This window comes from Triticum urartu, chromosome 7A (assembly GCF_056163025.1).
Source record: "Triticum urartu cultivar PI428250 chromosome 7A, HENAU_Tu73, whole genome shotgun sequence".
Classification (NCBI taxonomy): Eukaryota; Viridiplantae; Streptophyta; class Magnoliopsida; order Poales; family Poaceae; genus Triticum; species Triticum urartu.
Genome location: NC_141879.1, coordinates 7,621,353 through 7,645,387, shown reverse-complemented (window position 1 = coordinate 7,645,387; position 24,035 = coordinate 7,621,353). Strand labels below are relative to the sequence as shown.

General features: G+C 42.3%; 1 protein-coding gene across 11 annotated transcripts; it reads left to right on the top strand.

Annotated features, from left to right (window-relative positions):
- Nucleotides 1–2,816: 2,816 nt before the first annotated feature.
- On the top strand, nt 2,817–10,681 carry LOC125546624 (uncharacterized). Of its 11 annotated transcripts, none has more exons than XR_015611257.1 (8): nt 2,817–3,307; nt 3,389–4,396; nt 5,758–5,881; nt 7,663–7,729; nt 7,810–9,357; nt 9,616–9,758; nt 9,848–9,933; nt 10,007–10,681. XR_015611257.1 is itself a non-coding variant. In XM_087536124.1 (8 exons), exons 1-5 carry the CDS (start codon nt 2,969–2,971, stop codon nt 9,308–9,310), a joined length of 750 nt encoding a protein of 249 aa, XP_087392250.1. In that variant the 5' UTR covers nt 2,817–2,968; the 3' UTR covers nt 9,311–9,357; nt 9,616–9,758; nt 9,848–9,933; nt 10,007–10,673. The 11 variants fall into 11 exon arrangements, 4 of the variants coding, with proteins under 4 accessions (XP_087392250.1, XP_087392252.1, XP_087392251.1 ...); XM_087536124.1 differs by lacking the exon at nt 7,663–7,729 and adding an exon at nt 6,490–6,612 and having other exon boundaries at nt 4,272–4,396; nt 9,272–9,357; nt 10,007–10,673; XR_015611255.1 differs by lacking the exons at nt 2,817–3,307; nt 3,389–4,396; nt 7,663–7,729 and adding an exon at nt 6,490–6,612 and having other exon boundaries at nt 4,429–5,881; nt 8,659–8,799; nt 8,908–8,963; nt 9,272–9,357; nt 10,007–10,670.
- Nucleotides 10,682–24,035: the final 13,354 nt, after the last annotated feature.

The window sequence follows — 24,035 nt, the reverse complement described above, 5'->3', positions numbered from 1 at the left end:
AGCTTAGGTGTGTGGTTCGTCTGCTGCAGTTGAGATGCATCACTGGTAGAGGAGAATTAAGAGTGAGAGCGGATGAAAAAAGGAAATTGTGCCTTACGTTTTCGCATGTGGTCAAACTGGGAGCGACGTTTGGTAATTTATGCCACCAACGACAATGAGAAATTGAAGATATGGCAGGTAAAAAGATGTTTCTCCCCATGCACAAGCAATTGACGAGAAGATGAAGATCAATGTGACGAGGACATGCACTAGTTAAGTTGAGTTTCTACATGAAGCTATGTGTTTAGTCGGCATGTAGCACGCTAAGATGTGGATACGTGGCCGGTAGTCCGGGTAACCGCTGGTTCTAGTGCGACAGCCGGCATGAAAAAAAGATGATGATAATATGATGGTCATCGTTGCAAAAAAAAAAAGTTGTGATCTCGTAAGTATTGTCACCAAAAACAACCAACATGACAAGATAAATAGAAGGTCGTCTGCATGTCTTGTCAAATGAAGAGTCGCATGTTTGAATTACTGATGATTGTTAGAATAATCCAAACAATGCCTGATTTGTTTAAGAGTGATCAACGTTGCGGGTTAATTAGTTTGAAAAGTGTACGTGTGTTAGTCGTAGAATAGGAAAGCTATCTTGAGTCGGTTTATAGTCTTCTAATCTATAATCTATAATCTATAATATCTAAATAGTTCAACCCTCCGTCACGGTTTAGAAGGCGCACTTGAAAATTCTCTGGGACCTAAGTGGTTATCTATTGGTTGTGGGATGGGCTAAAAAATAGCATTCACACTACGCATGCATATAGAAATAGTATATCGAAGTACTAATTAGCTACTAGAAATAAATGCAATGCGCCATAAACCTTGTTTATTGTGAAAATGCACGCAAATTTAACTGCGCCTTCTAAACCGTGACAGAGAAAGTATAGTATTTCTCTTTAACATGCAGCTTATCCACATCAGCAACACTCCCACATCATTGTTCCATTAATCACTTATAGGTGGGACCCACAACAGGTTGATCAGCTTGACAACCACGTCATTGACCCGTTACCAGCAGGGGAAGAGAGACCGACCAGAGCCTGACCAAGATTACAGAACGTCCCGTCTCCCCACCTCCTCGATATAGTCGTACCCATCAATTCCCGTTTCCCCTCTGTATAGGCCGGCGCGGCGGCTGGGATCCCGTCTCACGCTACTCCAGCAGTGTCCGCGCGCGTCGACAGCGCACCAATCAGCTGCATACACAGCAGCACGACGAGGCCGACGGCAAGGTCTCGTCGCCGCAGATCCAGGCTATGGACACGCCGAAAGTCAAGAGGCTCAAGGACAAGTTCTACGTCATGCTCGAGAAGGTCAGCAGCTTCAATCCAGCTAGGTACGTACATATAGCTAAGCCAATAATCCAGGCGCAGCTCCACGGCTCCACTACATGTAGCTGCTTGATTGATTAATTAGTAGGCACTACAGCACCACACGAGAAGTAACAGGATCTGGGATTAGCCTCTCTTTTGTTTTGCAGAAAAGTCGCCGGCGGTGCCATCAGCCCGTCATCGCTCATGTGGAAGGTGGGAGGACACTCTATTTATAAGTTGGGAATCCAGATTTGGAGTTTTTTCTTTGCCTGCGTGGTTTCAAAATTATGGAAGTGAACCCTTGCATCCCATCCCGATCGGTGACCCTGGCGATTGGTGTCTATTCTATGTTTGGTAGTAATCAACCAACATCAAATTGGTCGCCACACCCCGACTCATCATTGGGCTTTGGTCATCAGGATGATGATCCTCCATTGACTATTTTATCTGGATGGATGGATGTTCCGCCCAAGATTTACGACGTTGCCGGTAACAGATTCAAGGTATACATCGCCGGACATAGATCAAAGATCCGGTCATCCGCAATCAGAGGGGTCTTTTATCTACACGACTACACATCTGTTTTTGACAAGGGTTGACGATATTGATATGAGATGGTCATTTTCCCTGATTTTCTTGAGAGTTGTGGATCTGCTATATATGTTTATTTTATCCCATAATGTATCTTTGCTTTGTGAAATATGAAAATGCATCATTGTTGACCATGTAGTGTCATTTTTTGTCCATCCTTACGATTATGAAATCTCGCCTTAGAATTGGAAGTTGATAATTTGTATGGAAGGATTCTAATACCAGGACTACAATCATGACAAGATTATTTCTATAGAGGTCCAAAGAAGGTTGAATATAAATCCTTACGATGGACTTCACGTACTTAATGTTGCTTAGCATATGACCTTTATTATGTTGCTGCTACATTATGCACACATATTGGAAGTGGTTCTTTATGTCTTCAAATAAATTACAAAAAAAATGCATGAGGAACTGAGGGTGCGATCATTTTGCTCCTTCCTAGAGAAAAGTAGATATAGAACATATCATCAGCAACACGTGTTATCTATGGCATGTACTCACTTTAAGTTCCAAGCATTTTTTTTTTATAGTTGCCACTCATCTCCTTTCACTAAGCCGTGCTGGGTCGTATATCTACATGTGTTCTTTTGCTTATGTATGTTGGTTATGAATCCAAATAAATTAATCCATGCTGATTGTGTTTGTGCTCAAGTGTTCTGTAATGTGTGTACATTGAACTTCTAAGTGATTATCATCTAGGTGTAAGCTATCTGCATTTATATTGATTCTAAGTCGATAATGATTGTATTGTTTCATACATAATCTTCTACTTCTAATGGAGCAGTTGGTGAATAGTCTGCGCGGTTTATTTTTGTTGGTTTTTTTTCGTCATCCTCCCCCCACCCTCACCCCATTCCACGCAGCCAAAAAAAACCCACACCCCACACAAAAAACGCTTCTCTCGATCCCATCTCGATCTCATCGAAAGAAGAGCTTCGTTGCCCCTGCCGACGTACGGGAGAGCTTCCTTGCCGCCGCCGACGTACGATCTGCCGCGATCCCGTTCGATCTACCCGCTGCCGATGTACGAGATCGCCGACACCGAGATACGGGATCGCCGCCAACGTACGATCTGCCGTCTCTCGCTGCCGCCGTGGTACGATCTGCCGTCTCTCCCAGAGGAGGCGCCGCCGCGGTCGTCCGGGATCACCGCTGCCTACGTCCGGGATCACCGCCGCCGACCTGCCAGAGGAGACGCCGCCTCCAATCTCCTAGAGGAGCCGCCGCCGCCGCCGGTCTCCGACGGGAGACGCCGTCGCCGCCGCCGCCGACCTTTGAGGGGAGACGCCGCCGCCACCTGCGCTGAACCCCAGGGCAGGGTGCGACGATCGTCGCAAGGAGTACTTGCCGGCCGTACACAGGTATTCTGAACCTTACCATCCTATTCTCATCATTCACAAATGTGTTCAGATAGTTGTTGCTTGTGTCGTTCCTGTTACTAGAGGAGGGCTCCACTGTCTGTGGCCATTCGCCACTCTGCCTGCAAGCTCGACGCCACAGTTTGACAGGGCCAAGGTGGTAGTAGACGATGACGAATATGGCGCCCTGGCTGTCTCAGTTCATGAGATTCCCCTATGGTGGCCGAATTTGTAACACACCAGGCTGCTCCCCTCTTGCAAATCAGAGCTAGCTTATATATTCATCCATAGGTCATGGCTGACTCCAAAGGCAACACTCCTCCGGTCCTCCTGTGCGTGATGGCAAAGCTATGCTACATGATATTATCACGTTATCATATTGCTCACCAAGTCACTAGGCCAGCTTTTGCTGTACTTTTTCTTCATTTTGTTCAGATTTATTTCATGCCCCAATGTTCTGTTATGTGCAGCTATGAGATTTTATTTGAAGAACCATGCAAAGCAATTTGAGATGATGCATATAAAGCATATTCGATTTAGTAAGTGTTTTCAAGTATTCAATTTATTAAGAGTTCACTCATCATTGCCGACCGTACACAGGTATTCTGAACCTTACCATCTGATTTTCAGAATAAGAGTCTGTCTGTATAATTCATGGTGGTTAAAACAGCAGCATCTGTAGAATTCCCCTTTGTCCATGTTGTACCTACAATTTACTACTGTATTTGTAGTGCTACTTCATTTGAATTTTGTAACCAAAAGAAATGCAGGCGAGTGATTCAGGGTTATTGTTCGAAGTGGCTATAATATGTAGGGGTTATTGTTCGAAGTGGCTATAATATGTGGCTGCAAACTTGCCGAGGCCAGCATAAGGAGTGATGGAGTTGTCTTCTACTTTTATTTGTTCATGTTGTCTCAACAAACTGACTTGTGTTTATGGCGACTTTTTTATGTGTCCATGGATCAGAGAGGATGGATGATGCAGTGGCCACATCAAGCGCCCTGTGCTCAACGACAATGGAAATGCAGTTTCTCAGAGCTAGCAGGAAGGAGGCAGATGGCTTCCCGTTGTAGTAAGAGACAACACACCAGGTTCTATTTCTTGTTTTTTGAAGATCATACTAGGTTATATGTGAACAAAATCTGAACTGTGATTTTTGATGTTTGAGATGTCTATAAGAGGGTGCTTGGATACGTTTTAGTCCCATGATTAAAAGTAGTGGGACTAAAACTTGCTAGCCTCATCCATGCTTGGATCCAAATACTAAAAAGACTAAAATCAAGTTATTGAGCATTTATTATCCTCCAAACCCTCCAATCCAGAACTCGCATGTGTTAAAGGAGAGGAATTAAATGAGGAGAGAGAGGGCTAATACATATTTTAGTAGGTTTCCTATGACTAAAAAATTTTAGCCTCAAGGCTAGTCCTAGCCTCTCTTTAGTCAGGGGTGCTTGGAACTTTAGCCTCTAAAAGAGACTATTTTTAGTCAGACTAAAAATAGTCCCTTGGATCCAAGCACCCTCTAAGTGTACAAATAGAAAGGCGCCAATTAATTGATCATCAAATTCAGAATAGTATGTGTGCAGTAGCTTCTATCTCAATTTGGTTTTTATGTTGTTTGTGTTTGAATTAATTAGCACCCCATACCATCGTGTTTCTTCAGCCTGCAAGGTGATTAGCACTCAGCAAACTATTGGAAAGATGTTGCTACCTTGTTTTTTTTTTTCAAACTCGACATGCACATGCAAGAATAGGTATGGCTACATGCTTTCTATATCTATCAGGTTCATAAAGCATTTTGGAGAGGTGCATCTTGTTGGAGAGGTCTGGTATGCATATTTAATTGAAGAAAACAAAAGTTTTCGATATAATAAAGATTGATGAAAATTTGAACTTACTCTACCAGGGACAATTTTCATGATAAATTATACGAAGTTTGTATCTTGGGGACATCTTCATGCCGACTTACGTTAAATATTGGGATATGTCCCCTCATGTGCCAGTTTCGAGATTTTGTTAGAAGTACATGATCTATTCTTAGTTCCTGCATGTTTTTGCACCTTTGTAGATTTGAGTATAACTTAAAGTTCTAGATGCATATAAGCTTGTGAGTTAACTAAAGCTCACTTGATGGTTCTAACTAAATTCTGCAAAAATATGACCATCATGGGATGCCTGCACCAACAACTTTATAAACTGAACTACGTTTTGCTAGATGACTCAAATTTTAGAACGCGGGCATTATTTTTTGGGAATGCAGTTAGCAATAGAATCAAGTCAAGCTGAAAACAAGAGATCGATTTTTCGATATTGAATTTAATTCCTTTCTTGCAAAAGCACCTTATGAGTGAGGAGATTATTCAATATTGTATTTTATTCCTTTCTTTTACCCACTGTTCTATACTGCATGCTTGCACCTGATCAGGTTTCTAACTCAATTCATTTTTGTTAGATCCGTTGATGAAGAAAACAACACATTTCATGATATGATTATTGGTACTTCCAGTTTTGTTGTACTCTCTCATTTGCCTTTGTGGGAACGACACTGCTATATTGCTTGCTTATTTAAGATCATGGTAATCATTTTTTTCTAGCCTATGTGTATTCTAATTTTCTTCCCTTTATTTTTGGTGGGATAGTTGGAACACTATGACTAGATATACAATGGTAATGTTATCAGTGTTAGGCCCTTCCATGATTTCTGTGTAGCATGTCTAGACTATCAGCGTTAATTTGAGCCTCTTACTAAATGGAGGGGCTCTGATTTTGTAATAAAAAGAAATGGAACATATTTAACTGGGAAGCGAACTCAACAAGACAAAATAGTATAATCCTTCCCCTTTCAGATTATTCCTATTTGCTTATGCATGTCGTTGTACAGATTGTTTGACTTCTCAAAGAAATGAAGCTGCATATCCCCAACCTCAACTGTTGTGTCACCATTGAGGACATCTAGCTGCTTGTTGTTCTTTAGTTACTGTTGCTCTTAAGATTAATGTGTTAGATATTCTTAGGATAGAAATTTTATGGAATTTAATGATCATTCATTTAAACAAATATACGTGATATTTCCTGTAAAAGGTTGCCTTCCAATTTATGGCCTGTTACTAAAGGGGAGTTACTAGGTCGTTTCCACCACCTCAATCGATCCTAACCTCCTCTTTTTTTATTTTTAACCTTGCAGCGATTCCTGACTCCCACCGATTTTTCTAGGAACAGATGCCCATCCTCCCATGTCCGGTTTTTAGTTTGTTATGGAATATTAACTATTATCTGTACTCCTAAAGGGGAGTTTGCGGCGGTGATGGTATGGCTTGATTTCGTTCGTTTCGTTCCTCTGAATGAAGGAACTCCATTGATATTTTCCAAACGTAACCCATCTCCGCCTTTGGTCTTTCCTACCGATTTCCTGCCAAAACGAACGCCTGGAAAATCAGCCCACACTACCAAAATTATTTCCCCTAGCTTCTCCTAATCGTTCTGGAGTGGCGACACACAGTGGTGAGGGCGAGCTATGTAGGTCGGCGCCTCCTCTCATCTCTCTGCCCGGGATGCCCTGGCCTTTCCTTTCTCTGTGTGCAAGTGATGGCAGCGGGGGATCCGGAGAACGCTGGCCGGTGGCGGACGGGAATGGGGACCAGTGGCAGCAGGGAATGAGATCTGGTCGCGGTCTACTCGTCTCTCTCTCTCTCTCTCTCTCTCTCTCTCTCTCTCTCTCTCTCTCTCTACCCGGTGCTGGTGTCGCCGATGCAGTACCAAGTTAGGGTGATCTTAGTCTTCTTCAAGGTGTCAGACAGAACTGAAGAAGATGACGGTGCCATCAGAGACTTTATATGAGCCATTTGACATTGGTTAGCTACATTTTAATCTTACTTTATATGAATTCTTGTCAGGCTTGTAAACAACTACAATGATATTACACATCACTTTCTGTACTACATTTATGTGCATTTGGATCTCGCCAAGGCTAAGGTACTGTGATTCAAGCCTTTCTTTCTAGGATTTTATTTTGTACAAACTGAAGATATCTATGATTTCTGAAGATGCTTTCATTTCTTTGGATCTTTTATTGTTGGTAGAAATCTGCGTCGCAGCCCCAACTAATGCATCAACTTGGAACCAAGTTCCACCCTCTAATAATCAGGTAGTTTGAGGAAGCATATGATCATCTTACTACTATAAATCCTCAACAACCTCTGCATCTGGGAATGCTGGCAGGAAAGGGTTATCTGATATGGTCATGAATGTTGATTTAACATGAATACTTGCATATATGCCACATGTCATGTGTCAGCATATTTGATCTAATATGATATTTGATTTAACTGTAAACGACTGTTTTTTCACACGATTGCAGCATATATGCCGCATGTCAGCCTCATGGGGATCAAACAGATGAGGAGAAGGAAGCAGCAAGGAAGAAGGTAGAGGAGATGGACACCTGATCTGCAAGTTCCTGAATTTCAACGTTTATTGCGTGTTGCTGTGTTAATATTGGGTGCAGCAATTTCACAACTCTGGGAAGAGCATCTGCTGGAGGGCGTCACCTGCGGCATCACCTGCATTGACCTCTCGCTGATTACCATCCCAAGGATGCGCGACCGACTGGCGAAGCAGGGCACCAGCGATAAGTTCACCGATTTGGTCGACTCACCGTTCCCTTCCTCTGTCCACGCAATGCGCTCATTGTTGTTAGGTTGTTAATTCATCAGGCCCCTTATTGCGCTACATAGTTTGTTCATCTCGCATGCCTTCTTAGGAGAAATCATGTACTGAAGATAAGCTATTCTTTATTTACATTTTATTTATTTTGCTTTGGAAATCTTCTGACTACTTGCACGAATTTTAGTTCCTACTTGTACAGTTGCCTGCATTTTGTGTTTGAGAAACATCTGCTGATTAAGTGTAAAATAATACTTGCAAGTTCTGTTTGTTGACTGCGCCATGATAAGCTTTAGGCCTTTAGCTGTACAAAGCTGCTAAAGTAGGTGAGAACCACCTGCAGCTCAATCCTTGTTTTTCTCAACATTGACAAGGTAAAGTAAATGCGGAGCCAAGATCGATTGTTGTAAGCCTTTTACTGACTATGAGCAAGGGGATCTAGAGAGGAGCACTGCAATATGACAATGCCCTTCGTTAGCTCTGATTTTCCCTTTTTGTAACACTAGCTTAGAGGGATTTCTGAAACGAGTAGAAGATTAATAACTTCTACGACATCAAAGATCTCCGAGCTTTTAGAGTATGCAGCTTATTGATTTACTTATCGATTTATTCACACTCTATCAGATTTGTCTTGAACGTGATACTTTATTTATTGTACTGAACAGTGGAAGCTAACTGTTTCTTTATACAGAATTAGCCTGCACCATTTCTGTATAAGTTCGCCTTGATACCAATTTGCATACTTGCGCTACTAGGGCCTTTGGTCAGTTTGCAACTGGAATTCTAGACACATATACTGAGTTCATGATGGAAATATGCGAGTATTCTGAAGGTTTGGAAAATGTTTTAATTACTACCAGCCAGAATTTGGGAATTAGTCTTACAAAGAGAAGAGACAAGGAAACATTATATGTCAATGGTTCTTTATTTTCCTGTGCAGATAATGAAACTAGCAATTCTGTAATTCACGAGTTTGCGTGAATACGGAAACTTAAGGTAGTATGATAGCATAAGTGAAAATGTTCTTCATTTTATATCTTGGTTCGACCAAACTATATTATATCCTAACGTATGCATGATCAACATAATATTTTTACCTTCTGATTAGCACTACTCTAATAACAATTATGCCTACTATTTAACATTTTGGTGTATTGTTTGGTCTTAGGCATTTTAGTTAAATACATCCTTTTGTGATCAATAATGATTTTTTAGCATGCCATCTTCTTTTGCTGTAGTGGAGATGTGCGGTTACCTGCTAGAAAAGAAACTGGTGTTTCTAATATGTTATGCTTATTTTCTAGGTGCTTCCACCTTCCAAACTACAAGGTCTGCAGCCTTAGATGAACAGCTACAGCTTTATTTGCCCGAGGATGATTTGATTGTGCAAGTAAGCCTACATAATTTCCCTTGTGATTTATATTTATCGGTGAGGTCTCTGTGGCTTGTGAGAAATCATGTATTGACATAAATGAGAAGAACCTACAACAAGTAACTCCACTGAATTTGTGAGATATCTGTAGCCGGTACAACATACAACTTGATGGAGTTTGTTAGATCAACCGTAGAAGTTCTATATGTGTGTTCAGTGCAGATAACTAGGTATTATTATAATATTCTCTCAAGTTTAAGCTTATCCAATTAGCAGAAGTCTCGAGAAAATTCAAGACATACGTAAGATGCACATGGACCACGGGTCTTTCAACATGGCAGGGCGCGTAGTGGCATGCGACAAGCAACATATGTTGAAAGAGACCATTGATCACTACTTGGACCTAATTTTTTCCGTAAGTTATTATTGTTACAATCATGTATCATTGTTTTCACCATGTTTGCAAATATTTTTTTCCTCTGACGATTGTGTGCAAGTTTGCAGGGAGTCCAAAGCGATGCATAAAGTGGGATATTTTTCTTTTAATTTATGCACTCATGACATGGGAAAGAACTAAATCAACCAATTTGCAGGGTGAGTATTCATTGTTTCATAATTTTATATTTTTTTAATACTCCAAGATGACGACTTATAATGCCTCATATAGGATGGTTGCGAGCTAAGGAAGTGATTTTTGGTGCACCTTCTCGTCTGCTCCCGCGAGCGGCGAGGCGAACCCTAGCGCGCCTCCTCCAGCCCCCCCCCCCCCCTCTCTCTTGCCGGCGTCGGTGGCGGCGGGGCATCTTCCCCTTCCTCATGGTGGGCCGGCGCGGGACGACGACTCGAAGCGGAGGCGCGCAGTTCTACAGGACGGTGCGGCGTTGCTGCGGCCGGGGCAGCACGATGGGCGTCCTGGGTTGGCGGCGCGGGCGGCTGCTCATCGGGGGCGTGGTGGGGCGTGCCTACGCGGGTGGCAGTTGTGGGCGTCCTGGCCAGATCTGGATCGGGCGGGTGCTCTGGCCGGCAGCCAGCACGCGGCGCGGGCTGAGGCGGCAAGGGCACATGCATGCCTCCCACTTATATTATGCGACAGTTGTGGATGGGGGTAGGGGTTAGTCTGTTTAGTTATGTCTGAGCGGAATTATTTTCCTACTCAAGAAAACGTGGCAACTTATGTTTCATTAGAGATGGCTTTATAGCAAATTGCATGATCGAGCGATTCATATTTTTGTCATCAAGTCGTATAATTTGTTTGGTTAGGATAGAAAGGTAAATGCATTGGTTGGTTGCTTCAAGGGTTAATAACGGACACAGCGGACCGTGGCAATGGCTCTGGAGACATCGAATCTGTCTTCTTTGCTTGGGGGCATCATGGTTGGCGCACGCCTACCCCCCCCCCCCCCCCCCCCCCCCGCTTGATAAAGGCCGGAGGATCGACACAAACACGTGGAGAAGGGATCATGGTGGAGAGTGGGCGGTTGGCGGGGGACTCCTCGGCGGTCCATGGGGAAGTACCGTGAAAAGGAGAGAGGACGCCATGGTGAAGGTGAGGTGGAGGTCATCCGGTTTTAAAAGGAGCGGGCTTCAGCGAGAAATGTCCTGCTACGGTGGGAAACGGAGCGGGAAGGGATGGGTCAGGTAGCAAAAAGAGAAGATGTGTCGTAGGGTGGGGGTTTTGTGTTGCTCCATTCATTCGTGTTCAGGATAATTTCCCATATAAAGAAACAAAAGAGTCAAAGAAAGCATAGAAAATGTTTCCCGTCCGAACAACCACGTATTTCTTCACGTATGGTCTGGATTTGGGGTAGTCTGGACTGTCCAGACCGTTGGATTTTGAAGAATCTGTTGGGTGCTCATTTGATGTCCGAACACGTCCGAATGTATGAGGAATAAATGAGTTTCGGCGTCCGAACACATCCGGACGTATGAGGGATAAATGAGTTTCGGCCTTGGAGACAATGTTTATCATTTCTTTCCTTCATTTATATATATTATAGCCGGTAGCAACAGACAAATGAGTTTCGGTCTTAGAGACACTTTATCATTGTTTTCTTTATTTATATGTATTATAGCCCGTAGCAACGCACGGGCATTCTATTAGTAATAAGATGGATATGCAGTTCTCCGCCTTGCTCGTGGTCATAAGTAAATGTTTACACAACTTTTCTATTGCCTTTTGTGTTGTAGGGATAATATCATGAAGTTTATTCAGGAGAGTAGAAAATATATTCATCTCATTCTTCATAGTGTATCTGTGGACGGGAAAGCTTCCATTATGGTCTCCATAGTATTCGACCTTTGCCGTGGAGAAAGTATGTTTTATATGAAGAAAACATGCAGCAGTAGACAAGAATATTGGGAGGTTCACCACTAGGACATGACATTGACACATTGCTTCAATGTTGCCATGTTGGTACTATCTCTAGCTGCACTTGATGAGCTTTCCAAAGACATGATGTTAATTTAGGAAAACAGGTTTGCTCCGACACAATAATAGAGACGACTCATTTGCTAATCAGGTGGTACTTTGTTTTCCAAGTGTATATTGTAGGGATAAACTTCCATGGTATATATACCAATTGAAGGATCATAAGGACATTGATCAAGACTAGAAGAACGCCCGTGCGTTGCAACGGGGCCACATTAACTTTAAGAGTTCAATATTAATCATGTTAATAATACATTTAATATTCTCATACATATCAAGTGACACTGCGACCTTTTTTGTCAATTTAGCAACGGGCTCAGTTGCAACGGACTTTTTATACATATCAGACAACTTGGTACTACTTAAACTACAACTATGGCTACCAATATTTTTTTGTCAATTTAGCTCAGCAATAGTGTCTGGCTTAATAGACTGCTTTGCATTCACCCCCTCAGAAGACAGAGAGAACCAACTCAACATGTCAGAAGATTAACAGAAATTTCATTTGTATGGCATGAACATATAGCAGGAGCACCAACACATAGATCAGCAGAGAGCAGAGCACAGCATGCACACACTCGGGCCATCTATATCATACACACACAGCAACGCACACACGCATCACGCTGGCATACACATACAGAAAAGCAGGCACACACGCATCATGCGCATTGGCTGGTGCGACGCACGCAGAGCAAGTACGTACACACGGAGAGCAAGCTAGCAAGCATGCACGCGTCCAACCCCGCCGCTGCATGCGCTGGCAGAAGGTGAGGCAGCAAGGGAGACTGCACATTGAAGCTGTCCATGCAAGGCTGGAGGTGCTGGGCCGGCGACGGCGGTGTCGGGACGGCGCTTGATTCGTTCCCGGTGGCGTGGAGCTTGGGGCGGCAACGCGGCGATAGCTAGTGCTCGGGGATGGGGGTTTGGGGCGGGGGCAGTCGACCCAATGGCTGGCGAAGTTAACGGGCTCGGACGGCTGGAAATTCGGCGGGTGGCGGCGGCACAGCGCGAGGATGGGACAGGCGGAAAACCTAGCGGGCGTTCAACTACCAATACCCACGCCTTTTTTTTAGGGGAATTGCTTGTGAAAATAACGTGCGATGACGACTTAGCGAGCGGATCCCCTTAAAAAAGACATAGCGAGCAGATTCCCTTAAAACTGGTAGGAATGGATACGATTGATGACGTTGATAAATAGTGGTGAATGTTGGCCTAATTTACTATCATCATGCATGGAAACGAATCATCAAGAAAAAGAATACTTCCTATTACTACACTCATAGGAAGCTTCCTAATCTCTGCTACCAAACAGTTTCTGCCCAAACAAGGAAGGAAAGTTATGGACATGATTCGGAAGGAAACAAACGTTATGAAGATTAATTAATTTAGATTTGATCTTTAGAGATTGATTGTGATTGATTCTTTTACATAAAGACATTACTAAATAATTTGCGTCAGTATGGAAAGTTCTGATCCGTTCAGTTTTTTTCGTTGTGTGAGAGGGTGAAGTGAAAATAAACCGATGAAGTGGGGGAGGCTACGAAAAAAATCTACGACGGTTAACCTACGAAAAAAACCCGGACGAAAGTGGTGGGACGAAAAAAAACCTGGAAGCGAGACTACCAACTGCTCCATTAGGAGTAGAGATAGATGGGAAGTTAATGTGACGGATCAAATCATGTAATTTTCATGTAAATATCTAATTGCCCAACTTCATGCTATTTGTGTTCAGGATATGCCTATAGTCCAATATCTATTTTAATTTGCTTAATGTATCTTATAAATTGTCATGTGTAATTTATTTTTGTTGCAAATGAATTCCGTCTGTAACATGATAATTTGGACCTTGGTGCTTATCTATGTATAGGTCATCATGCTGTTTTGCTCCAAGGTGAGAAAAGGATGGGTATTCTTTTGCTCCAATGATCATAATTGGTTTTGTTCTTATTTTGATATTGTAGCCCCATCACTCAAATGTAGCTATTACAATGGCTAATATTCGAGTGCAATTATCATTCTTTGTGTAGATCTCAGTATGAAGAGTATGCAGATATGAAGTTGATTTATAATAAGAGTCCCACATAGTATTTTCATTTCAGAATCCCTACACTTTATGTGTTTATAACATTAAAATATATGTAAATGATATTAGTAAAAAAATAGATTGCATCATTGACATTTTGCAAATTTTATAAAATATACTCAGTAATAATGTGTCCATTTCAAAATTTTCATCTTAATATCATACTAGTCGAAGGCACGTGCTTTGCACGTGTGCATTCTTAATAAAAAGACCATACAAGAAAAAAAATTCTTAAGTATAAATGAAACACTTTTTATATGGAGCTTTAGCTTCGCAACCTCTTGCCGATTTACGGTGTTCATGAAAAATTTGATTTTTTATATTTCCAAAACACATCAAGAGTAATTTTGGTTAACATTTCACAAACTTGCAGTTTCCAGCAAAAAAAAAAAAGAAAAGACAAACTTGCAGTTAATATTCTCAAAACAGAAGTTAAGTCATGGGATTAAATTTTGTCCTGAAAATAATCATCTCCACGCATTCTACGTACATTACTTGGACGTAGGTGGATGTAATATGCATTCTACCATGCATATCCAATATTTTTTTGCGAGCAAGAAAATGGATATGTATCAGTCCATATACAATGCATGTCGTAAAATTCATGCAAAAACATGAGAATAGCCTGTTCCACTCAACTTCTATTAAAAAAAACATTTTTGTTTTTTGATTTTAGGGGAGACCACTCGACCTTCTGCGTCATGCCTTACTGTCGTGTATGGAGACCCACTGAGAAACGCGAACCAGGTGAGCTCCCTGCCTCTGGCTGTCGAGTGGAGTTTATAAAAAAAAAGACTGTTGAGCAGAGCGCCGCCACCCCTTCTTCGTGCCGCTGACCCGAGGACTGCCACGCCGCAGGCGCAGCGCACGACCGGCCATCCGGCAATTCAGAAGATATTTTGGCCAACGAATTAAGCTTGTTATCTAAGAAAACTTGCTGGCCAAGGGATAAAATTTTCTAGTTGAGAAGGAGAATATATAAGGCCACGTACGACAGATGTTTTGGGTGGATCAATCTTGAGTTTCTCCACAGACATCTGAACTTTGGCATAGAAAGAGCTATGTTCGTGAGAACATGCTGGTTCGTCTCTTCTTGAGTGCACAATAGGAGACAGGAGATCATTGTAGCTTGGAGGAGAGCCTGTACAACTCGTGCACCACGGCGAGGGCATAAATCTCCTTGAAGACAGCGCCTGCCGGCGTGCCTTCAAGCTGCTGCACCACGATCTGCTGCGACCACCTCTTCTTCAACAACAGCTGCCTGCGTCCTCGTCCCCAACATATGCCGGGGTTTATCGCCTGTGTAATTTCTCAAAATTGGTAGGCAATCCGCTGGTTCTGTTCATGGTCTTGCTGCCAAGGCACATCAGATTGGAATTAGTAATCTATCTATGGATGGGGCATGTCCCTCCATTGTTGAGTTCGCTTGCAATGACTCTGTAACTGTTTCCGTATGAGTAAAGCAAAATGGTATGTGCTCCCTTTGGTTGACAGGATGTCTCTGTTGTAGGTTAAAACTGAAAAATGTCAGTATATTGTATATACATTTGAAGCCCAATGGCTCTGTATCATAAAGAATGATATTTGCTCACTTCTGTTGCTGGATTTCTGCTATATGCAATAACTGAAAAAGGAATAGTACATGGTTAAAGTATTGTATATGCTAGAATAGTACCGCTGCAAATATAACTTTTGGTCTACAACTTTCACAGGCACAAGCTAATGACTGAAGCCCTATATAACATTATTTTCCTGGGTACTATTTACATCAATACAACCATATTAGAAACATCACACTGCAGTACACAGCACGCACATGAATTATAGCAAAACATCCTTGTAGACAATATTTTGTGTGCTTTTCCCTGATGGGTCAATATCCTTATTTGGCTTTGCAAGTACTCTAGTGTTGCAGGAGCTATTCCCTGATGAACAGAATGAACATGTGCTGCATTGCCTTTCATAGTGTACTGTTTGGACATAAACACAAACACCTTGCGTGCAAGAAAAGTAGAAAAATCAGCAAGCTACAGTCAGACCAGTGGATCTGTATTTCATATCATCCTCAGCAAGAAGAATCACTTGCACAACATTCTCATGCAACAAAATCTCAAAGGAACAGAAGAATCAGCAACCTCACCTGTGGTCAACGGCACTATGGTCAGCTGGCCGTAGATGGATGTCCAGCTCGTATGAGCCTTTAATCACCAGGCGGAAACAAATTTCGAAGCAAGCCAGGTGATTCGGAGGTGCTGGCGTGCAGGGTGTGTGGACCGGGGATGGACCAATGGAGCTGCTGGTGTGTGAGTGTGACTCACGGGCTAGAGAAATTGGAGACGGAGCATCCAGATTCCAGGGGAAAGACCAGCGTGAGATGAAAAATGGGAGGTTGGCAGGGAATCGATTTGCTAGAGCCTGGAGGGTGGAGGTACCGTGGGCTGTGGAGTTCTTCAGAAGGGGCGACTCATTTTCAGGTTTGGCGGGAGTGCGTGAGTGGCGAATCCGAGTGACACAGGCCGTTGGATTTAATAAGTTGACGGTCACAGATGATTCGATTCTGGAAGTGGCGGGTAAAATATGAGAGAAGAGGGCAGATTCAAATATTCAAAAAATCGTGTACTATAGTAGTAGAGAAGAGATATCTAATATGCAAGTAAAGTTATTCAATATATATATTATCATGTGAATAAGACTAACAATTCCCGCGGCAACGCACGGGGATATCATCTAATTGAATTAGGAATAGGTAGCAGCCGTGTCCGTGTTGGTTTATAGACGTTTAGTAGTAAACGTTACGACTAGGTCCTGTGTTGGGGTCGTGGCTGCATTTATACAAGCAACAGCAGCCGTGAGTTTTGTAACCGATAGATGAAGAGAAAAGGAGAAAAAAAATAAAGAAAAAGAAAAGAGGGATGCGACATGTACTTTTTGGATATTAGTTTTTTGTATACGTGTGTTAGTGTGATTTGATGTGATCAATTCTGTGGACGAATTTCCAACACTATTTGTGTTAGCGGCAGGGACGATAGCCCAATGGCGGGCAGCGCTTGGATCCCTCAAACAGGTTTTCAAAGAGTGGTTCTCCAGATTTTTTTACCTTTTTAAACATCTTTTTTCAGAAAGAATATTCCTAAATCCAACAAAAAAATAACGTAACAAATTTCCCAAATACATTTTTTCTTTCGCAAATACAAAATTGTTTCTGAATGTAGGAAATGAAAAAGTTCGTGAATTCCAAAAAAGTTTGTGATATTAAAAAAAGTCACCAATTAAAAAAATGTGGATCAGGATTTTTTTCAGATAATTCAGAAAATACGAATTAAAAGAATTCATGCATAAAAAAGTGTTCAAATACCAAAAACATGAATTTAAAAACATTGCACAGATTTAAAAAATGTTTGTAAATTTGTAAAAAAAACAGAAATACAAAAAATTGGGAGCTGAAAAAAATTATGAATTTGAAAATGTTTGTGAATTTTAATAAAGTTCATGAATTAAAAAAATCACGATAATCAAAATGTTCACCAATTGAAAATATATGATTTTGAAAACGTTCATGAATTAGAAAATTGCTTGCATAATTTAAACGAAGTTCTTAGATTCAAAAAAGTTTGTAAAATCAATATATGTTTGCAAATGTGGAAAAAAATGGAAACTAATAAAACACAGGCAAAGTAATAAAAATTTAAATTAAAAATCAGGATGAAAAAGTAAATAAATAAACAGCCTGGAAGCTTCGCAGAACTGACTAAGAAACTCTCGAAAAGTTCCCATAATGGCGAACCCTCGGTAACTTGATGGGTCGAACCACGCCCAAGCTATGCGTGAGTGGTCGTAGCGGTAAGGCACTCAGCTAGTGTTTTCCAGCCTCTAACTGGCGCCACCGCTGGTCCGCCTCATCTTCTATGGTCCTTGGAAGGACTTCATTATAGATGTTATTTTAGTTTTGTTATGGTTTGTGCCATGCTTAGAAAGACGAGGCGGGGATGGCTCCGTGAAGATAAAATAAGGCTCTCCCTGCTTAGCCCCCATCCCGACAGTTCTTCTAGCATCATTGAAGGGCGTGAGTAGATGTGTCTCAGGCGAATCTCATAGATCCGGTTGATGTTTGTCTTTGGTAGATCCGTTTGGATCCGGTCTTCGTTCGCCTACATCTGTGTGTCTGTAAGTTGGATCCTTCTATCGAGATCCAGGGTGTACGCACGTAGATCTAGCCACACAGACCATATGAGTCTATGAGTCCTCATGCATACAACGGTTGCAACCTTTATCTTAGCCAGACCGTTTGTCTTTTGGCTCAACCCATATAGTCTGCAACATATCATATAAGCATCACAACTCCACATGCACGGTACACAACGGATGCTCCTTTACCTCGGTCAGGAGTCAGGACCATTTGTGTCTTTTGGCCGGAACTTATATGAATATGTCGCTAGCAAATACATGAAGAAAGATCCTGGCTCGACATGATTAGTTGTAAACCAAGGTGGCTTATCATACAGAGACAGACACAGGAACCTCTCAAGAAGCATGTCGGTCAATCACTGTGTTTCAGAACAGTAGCAAACCACTAGGGCTCAATGAAAGGACAACAAAGTATTTCCATGTAAGAGAAGTCGTCAGCAGTGTACAACTAGGTGTCAGACCCATGCATACCATGCATTAAAGCATATATACATATGATATATGTTGGTACGTCATGACGTCACAATATCGCCTTCGGCGTCTGCTAAGGCCGGCGGTGGCGGCGCTATCTGCGTCGTTCCCTTCTTGAAGGCATCGTCGTGGAGAAGTTCAAGGTCACTCTCTGCTACCTCCGGGGGAAACCCTAGATCGGATGATCGGATGACGGCGGCGCTCTGGTGTCGTTCCTCCTTTGGGGGCGTCATTCTTAGAGGTACACACGTGATCGAGGGACCAGAGGATGGATTCTTTGGTGGAGCGGTGATTCATCCTACACACTGATGGCGACGGATCTTGATGGCGTGGCGCAGTGCAGATTCGGAGTTCGCTGTGGGAGGATGGACTCGCGCAGGAGGACGACGTTGTCGGGCGTCGTGGTGGCGTCGATGGCAGAGAGACCTGGCACGGTACATGCAACAGTACAGCTCTGAAGATGGATTGGTGGCAGGTGGCTGCAGCAGCCTCATACCTGGCAGGCGTCCTGGTTGAGGAGTGCACCGGACTGGTAGGTGCCCCATACCAGGCAGGCGTCCTGGTTGGGACCTCGGGTCTTAGATGTTTAGGTTTGGCTGCGATGTCTGTTTGGTATTAGGCCCAGACTATCTGCGCCCCTTTTATCAACTGGATAGGTGTAGCAACAGTTGTTCATTAGACGGTGGCTTTAGTCTTGCTGTTATTTGGCTTTGTAATCTCTTGTAGGAATAATTAATAAAGTAGTCGTATGCATCGCCCAGATGCAGAGGCTGATGGTCATCCTCCTTTTCTAAAAAAATGACGTCACAATATAACTTTACGATTCAAAGTATTTATTTAAGGCTTGGAAGAGCCAACATAACATAGTCATTCAAAGCAAAGGTCACGTGGAAGGCGGATTTGTGGTCTATGGGGACGTTTACACCCTATATGAAAAAAATAGTAATGATCAACAAAAAATCAAAATTTCTGAAAATATTTTTGAAATAAACTTGACCTTTTATTGCATTTATGAGAAAAAAAATCCACAAAAAGAAAATATCCCTTTGACTTCCTTTCAAAAAGACAATTTTTTGACTAAAATAGTGTCAATAGTGACTTATAATAGCAAATAAATTTTATCATTTTTGCTGTGAAGTCAACTTTTATTTTTTTCCGTGAAAATTTATATAATAGTGCAAAAGTAAGTCAAGTTTTTTGTTAAAATAGTTCTTACCTATTTTGACTTTTTATTAAATATTAAAAAAAATTCCATATAAGATGCATATACAACCAGGAACACAAGTGTATTTCTCAGGTCACGTGACCCTACACTCAAACATACAAGCAACATCGGAAACAAAATATGTCTGTGTACGTACATACGGCCGGCGACGACGTTTGGCGGCGGCTGCAGTGCGGGCTTGTCCGAGCGCGGGGCTGCGGTGCACGAAAAGGCTGGCTAACTTTTTTTAAAAAAAAAAAAGGCTGGCTAAGGGGCTATTTGGCCTCCTAGGAGCTCCAGGAGCATGGTAGCATGCTCAGTTGGAAGGGATCACGGCGGGGACATGGCGGGGATCACGGCTACAGCGACGGCGGCTACGCGGCAGTGGCAGCGGCAGCGAGCTCATGGACATGGCGGGGATCATGGCTACATCACGTGAATGAGCTCTAGCGGCGAGGGGAAACGAGAAGAGGCTCACCGCGAGTCTAAACGAGGCAAAGGAGAGGTCGGGGATGCGCTGGAGCCTGCGAATCCAGGACGACGAGCGGCGGCCGTACAGGAGGAAGACAAGCTTAATGGCGGGCGACGTGGTGCTCGTCGGCTTGCATTCATAGGCATGGAGAGGCTGCAGACGTCTTAGGAGCTACTGGACATTCTCAGACGGCGAGGCGGTGATGGTGGCCACAAGGACGACGACGTCATGCTCCGCCTGCTCTCGGATGAGCTCGAAATCGGGGCTACGGTGGAGGAGAGGAACCCGAGGCGGAGGGGAAGGAGAGAGGGAGCTTCTGCATGTCTCCTAGCGAGGAGGATAGGGTCGGGGGTGCTTCGGTGGCAATGAAGCAGGAGGTGGCCGCGGCTGGGCTAGCTGTGCGCCCGCCAAGCAGGTGCTTGAGGAAGACGACGAGGAGGAGTTGGACTGGGCCGTACTACAGTGCCGGGCCGACAGGTAAGTTCTTCTTCCTTTTCTTTTGAGGCAAATACACTGGTGGTACATCAAGTTGCATAGGATGAACACTTTGGTGTTTAAAGTTAAATACTCCCTCCGTTTCTAAATATTTGTCTTTCTAGACATTTCAAATGACTACTACATACGTATGTATGTAGACATATTTTAAAGTGTAGATTCATTTATTTTGCTTTGTATGTAGTCACTTGTTGAAATGACTAGAAAGACAAGTATTTAGGAACGGAGGGAGTAATACATTAAAACTGGTGCTCAAACTTGTCTTTTGGTGCAAATACATTGCTACTCTTGGTTATAGCCATAGACGGTGCCTACTTGGCGTGCCAGCGTGGCAGCTGGCCCATGGTTAGTGACTGAGCATCGCATTTTTGTGAAACCCCCACTGAATTAGTACTAAATTTGGTAAAAAAAAAAGGGCTCAGAATGCTGGGATCCCACATGTCAGTGCACAGTGCGGCCTATTATCGATATGTTAGATTTTTTTATTCTTTGTGTACAGAAATTTGTGAAAATATATAAATTATTATAACAACAATAAAAGTTAGTTAGAATATTTGTGTGTTATACTTATATACATACTAATTAAATACATTACTTTAAAGATGATCACTCAATTTTTAAAACTATTCATTTATTATTTTAAATATATATACAACTAAAATAATATTCCCTCTGTTTCATACTAGTTAGAATATTTGTGTGTCGCTGATTTAGTATAACTTTGTACCAAATCAACCACAACTAGTATGGAATGGAGCGAGTATTAATTAAGTACAAAAATATAGACCGTAGAGATACAAAATATGTGTAGGTGTCTGAAGCAACAACATGAGAACCAGTTAGATTTGATAACTGGTTTATGTAGGCTCATGTGTAGGCTCATGTAGAATTTGTGGATACTTTTTGGTTTCCTATCTTAAAAAGGATCAAAGGAATGTTACTTTTATGGGCAAGGATTACATGACACGCAAGCAGGCGTTGCGTGTTTAGCTATCCTAGTTTCAGGTTCTGGTGCCTTTTGCTCTGTGTATGCCGCAATTACCTTTTGATATTAATAAATACCTTTATGACGCCATATATCAGGCCAGGAAGGTTTTCTCTTCCATTATCTAAAGAAGAGAGCTAATTTGGCCTTGTGAATCGAGTTCCTATGCTGCATAAGTTTCCGCGTCGAGCTCATACTTACCTTCTATAGTCGCGCAGGTCGTGTGCTAGCAGTTGCAAGCGAGGAAGGAAGCCATCATCTTAGTAGGCCATGACTTAACACTGGCAACTCGCAAGCATGGAAGAAAGTTACTATGTTAGCTACCTATGGCACTGATGCTGAATAGTGTTACAATCCCCAATTTCATGCATATTTTAGCATCTATTTCGCTCCTCATTTCAGAACCTTGGTGTGTAAAAAAATCTGCACGTTGATTCGCGCTTCTACTAAGAACTCTGATGCATAAATATTTTAAGACTTAATTTGATGAAACCTTCATTTGACGATCCTTATTCGATAATCCAGTGTTCACCTTCTTTGAATCGCATACCTCTCCATGTAATGCGATGCCTGAAGAGTGAAGAATAGTAGCTTGGCCTGGGTCTGCATATGCTAGTGCATTGTTGATTTATTATTTGCAAGTAGTGGTAATGTTGTTCTTGTGTTGGATTGTGTTTTCCGTAATCAGCGGGAGCTCTGCTTTTTACCACTTCCTTCATAAACTAATATAAGAGCGTTTAAATCACTACTTTAGTTATCTAAACACTCTTATATTAGTTTACATAGGGAGTACTATAGAAGAGGGGAAACTATACAATCAGTTGAGAGTGAACTTAAATTGCTCGTCTTTTTTAAGAGAACAAAAGATATGACGTTCACCACTTCGCTGTGTATAGCGAACAGAGTCTGAATCGCTGACATGGCACAAGCCTTGCGCCATGATTTGCGTTAGGAGAAGGGACGGTAACCAGCGCGTTCGCTGGGAAAACGTCCCCAACGAACGTTCGCCGGATATCATTTCCGATAATACAGGGATGGAGCTCCCATGTAAGCATTGGGGTCAATTGACCCCAATGAAATTAGGTAATCCTTCATTAGTCCTTTACTAGTTTAGTATTAATTACTGTCCATTTAGACAAGATGACCCCACTGTCATAGAGATGACCCCATCAAACATTTTTTCTAGCTTCGTCCCTGCGATAATACAATTCCCCTGTGCCAACTAGTGCTAAGTATTGTGAAATCTTGACAACATGCAGAGAGCATATGAGCACATAAGCATGATTGCTTGATCAATGTAGGCAGACAGCGCTGAACTTAATTTCGTGATTTACCACCTAGCCAGGCCGTTGCGTTTACAGATTCAGAGAAAGAAGGCAAGTGAACCAAGGAAATAAACAGGGGTCGATTCAGATGTTACCGCACATCTGAATAAACAGGGGTCATCAGCTCATCATTTATCAAAACATTGCTCGTTGTATCAAAAACAGAGGAAAGACAGAGGATAGAGGTGCTTGCCGGGCGATGGAGTTTGGCTCGTGGTCGGCCGAGCTCGGGAGCAGCGGAAGAAGATGAGAGGAGAGGCGGCCGCGTCAGCGGTGTTTGTAGCGTGGATGTGATTTAGGGCGGCTAGGTTAGACTATTCGGCCCGCGCACGTGATGTTAGGCCAAAGCGTTGGGCCGGCCGGCGGGACAGATATCGCTAGGTTTTGATCCTACATTACTTTTATCTACGTCAAGAACATGTTTCTAATACACGTTTAATATTTTCCAAATAAAGGTTTAATATGTGCACATTTTACGTATTTTTATAAGTTCTAGATAGACATTTTTCAAATACAAGATTAACATTTTTTAATACATTGTCAACATTTTTTATAAACACATTTTAGCATTTTCAATGCTCGATTAAAAAAAAATTCAAATACAAGATTAACATTTTTTTAATACAGGGTAAACATTTTTCTACTGTACAAATTTAATATTGTTCAAATGCTTGATTAACTTTTCTTTAATACATTGTCAATATTTTTTCTATACACATTTAACATCTTTCAAATGCTTCATTAACATTATTTAACTTTTAAAAAAATCTTGATTAACATTTTTTAAGTTCATGATCAAATATGTGCTTCTTGTCTTGTACGCCAAGTCCTCTGAAATCTTTCTTGTTTTACACGGAGGCCGACCCGCCCTGACCCGACACTAATCTTTTTAGTCCCTTCGGGCCAGGCTCGGGCCTACATATACGTTTTTTGGGCCGGGCTCAGGCCTACATATACTTTTTTTGGGCCGGGCTCGGGCCTAGACTTTGCAAGTCGGGCTTTGACAGGCCTGAGCCAAGGAATGCCCAGGTTTAGTTCGAAGTGC